At 39.6% G+C, this 2,848-nt stretch overlaps 1 protein-coding gene across 1 annotated transcript in view; it reads left to right on the forward strand.

The window, feature by feature from the left end:
* Positions 1-2,172, forward strand: part of aak1b (AP2 associated kinase 1b) — a 24,285-nt gene extending 22,113 nt beyond the window's left edge. The window contains exon 21 of the mRNA XM_046066089.1: positions 114-2,172. Within this exon, the coding sequence (XP_045922045.1) occupies positions 114-685 (572 nt within the window). The 3' untranslated portion in view covers positions 686-2,172. The remainder of the gene's footprint in view (positions 1-113) is intronic.
* The last annotated feature ends 676 nt before the right edge of the window (positions 2,173-2,848 follow it).

Genomic DNA, 2,848 nt, shown 5'->3' on the forward strand with positions numbered 1-2,848 from the left:
ACTGCGAGCTGCTGAGACTGTGGCCTCTCTGCAGTTTACTGAGGAGAATCAAAGGCTGAGCATCCAGCAGAAGACTGCTGCATGCGTCTATGATAAACACATGTTGCCATCAGATGAGAGGAGCTTACAACAGCATACACTTCCAGCTTCTTCCACCAGCCTGCTTTTTGTCAACCGAGTGTCCCAGTTCCAGCCTCAAAACAACCCAGTCTCCTCTGATGTCTTCCAGCTGGCACCTTTTAAAACGCCAGCAAAAGAAAGCAAGATGGCATGCAGCGGCTACTCCTTTTCTGCATCTCATAAACCTGCTGAGACGTCTGATGTTTTCCTCCAGGCACCGTTTGGAAAGAGGCAGGAAACCACCAAAGCTGGTCCTAGTAACACGCACATGTTTAAGTCTTGCGCAAAGCAGATCCAACCAATCAAACGGTGTCACCTGGTCCCAGTATCATCTCCTCCTGCTCCTCATTCTCTTGGTGTTCGGGCCCCTCCCCTGCACATGGAGGCGCCTCTGCTCCAGCAGCCTGTGGCGGTGCACCGAGTCGTCTCCAGGATCGGGCAGCAGGCCGCCGTAGGTTCTGTAGCTGTGGGGCCCCTGCATGCCTGGACCATAGGGGGAAGAGCTCTGGATGACCCGTTTACTGCTGCACCTTTTCAGCCAAGATGCTCTCAGGGGAAACCTTGATTATATAATCCTCTCTTAAAATATGCCAAGTTAGAGCTTTTTCCATAACTTACGAAGGAGCCAAAGTACAGTTCAGTTGCAGTATTACCCACATTTTCAATGTAGTTTTACTCTTGTCATCATTACCACAGTATTAAAATGAGTAAATCATCCTTTTACCAATTGTTTAAATTTAAAGTTCTACCTCAGTCAAGAAGTTCTTAAGATGAACTCGAAGGATTGGTCTTGGACTCAATTTAAAACTCAATTTAGGATGTCAAAAAGGGTTTTGTTAAAGTCTGTAAGTATTTGGCCCTTTAAATACCAATTTTATTCAGATAATGAATTATTATAGCATTTGGTGTGTTTCTCGGTGATCACGACTGAAAGTATGGGCCTGTTTTACATCGGATCTTTAGAAACATTACTGTTGTAGACAAATATTTAACAGCATCAAAAACATTAATAGCTTAGAAATAAAGTAGCTGTTTTCAGTTTTAGTCTCTGAAACACTTTTGGCAGTAATTGCAGGTTCTATTTCGGTTTTAAATCTTTCTAGTTGTTTACCCTTTCCTTTAAATTTATGTAATGGATTGTGCCTTTAATATCGGTGGTATAATTTTTCCAGAATGGTTGCAGGCCTCTGGGCGATATTTAGCATTTTGCTGTAAACCAAAGAAGTGATTGGAAATTGAGTGTAATGTTGTGAAACATTTGTGGTATTTATGCAGTTGGCGCTTAACAGAGTGAGAGAGTGTGTGTGTGTGTGTGTGTGTGTGTGTGTGTGTGTATATATATATAAAATATTATATTCACAAAAGACAGGCAATATCCCAAATGGCTGGTCACTAGAGAGCCAAGTAGTGGTTCTTTTGTTCGACAGGCAACTCCAAACACTACTGGCTAGACATAGCTTTAACTACAGTCACTAGCTAACATAATTTACTTGTTATTGTTTCCGAAAGTCAGCCGGAAGGTAAGTTTGGGCCAGAGTAATGCACATGCGCATTACTTTACAGTTTGTGTTTGTTGTTACTGTTCAAAGCACTAACTGGAACCAGTATAATAAGATTTAGAAGGACTTCAATGATTTCAAGCTGAATTTACCTGCACCAGTGTTAAGGGACCTTTTTTAATTATCTTTTTTTACTTCAAATGTTGTTTGTCTTTGGTCTTGGTATTTAAAATGAAACATATCATGTCTGTGGTTCAGATTCACTTATGTCTTACAGCATAGACAGAATGCATTCTCAAGAGGAATTAAAGACAGAAAACCAACATCATCTCCCCCTCGCCCAAGTTTCTCTTAAAGTGATGACATTTCAAATAATTCTTCAAATTTTGCTTCATACTTTGGCACAGATAAGGACTTTTTGTAACCTGTGTTGCCTTTTAAAACAGTATTTGTATATGTCTATATTATCTGGCTATTAACACTGGCCATTAGGAAAGGTTGTGAGTGAAAATGTTACTTTCAACTGTATTTTATTAAAGGTTTGTAAACATAATGGCATCCTAGTTATTCACTCTTCTGATGCACACAACTTGTAAATATAATGTTTGATTGTGGTCCAGGAACTTTAAATTTTTTTTCTCTGTCTCATAAAGGTGATTAGGTGGTACACTATTAACACTACAATATGAAGGTGTTCTGTCCCCGGCTGATCTTAATTACTTACAGAAGACAACATTTGCAGCATAGCAGGGTCTTGAAGAGGCTGCAGTGTTGTCATGTCTCTGTTGTAATAGTAGACTTGCTGAGGTTTACTTTACGAGGATGATGAGTCCCTATTCCTCTGTATCATTAGATTGTTGGTCCTATTGCGATTTGTGTCAGGGAGGCCAAAGGTATTGTCTTTCCAGGAAATATTTACAGAGTTTCTCTTCATTTTTATTCATGTAGATTAAAACAAAATGCAGAGGTAAAATGGAAAAAAGATAAAACTTAAAATGTGTGTGCTTTTTAAGGAGTCATTTTCATGCCAGAGTGAGCCCCCAATAAACCAGCACAAAAACATGCGAGTTACAGCTTTAAAACCTCTACTCCAGGAATAAAAAAGGGGTAAGTTGAGCATGTGTGAAAAATGAGTACTTGTTTTTATCCAACAGTACTTAAAACATCAGGTGAGATTAGATTAAGTGAGATGTTAATTATCCTGGACAAGAAGAGCACATGGGGGGGGG

The sequence above is a fragment of the Micropterus dolomieu genome, linkage group LG13 (genome assembly GCF_021292245.1).
Source record: "Micropterus dolomieu isolate WLL.071019.BEF.003 ecotype Adirondacks linkage group LG13, ASM2129224v1, whole genome shotgun sequence".
Classification (NCBI taxonomy): domain Eukaryota; kingdom Metazoa; phylum Chordata; class Actinopteri; order Centrarchiformes; family Centrarchidae; genus Micropterus; species Micropterus dolomieu.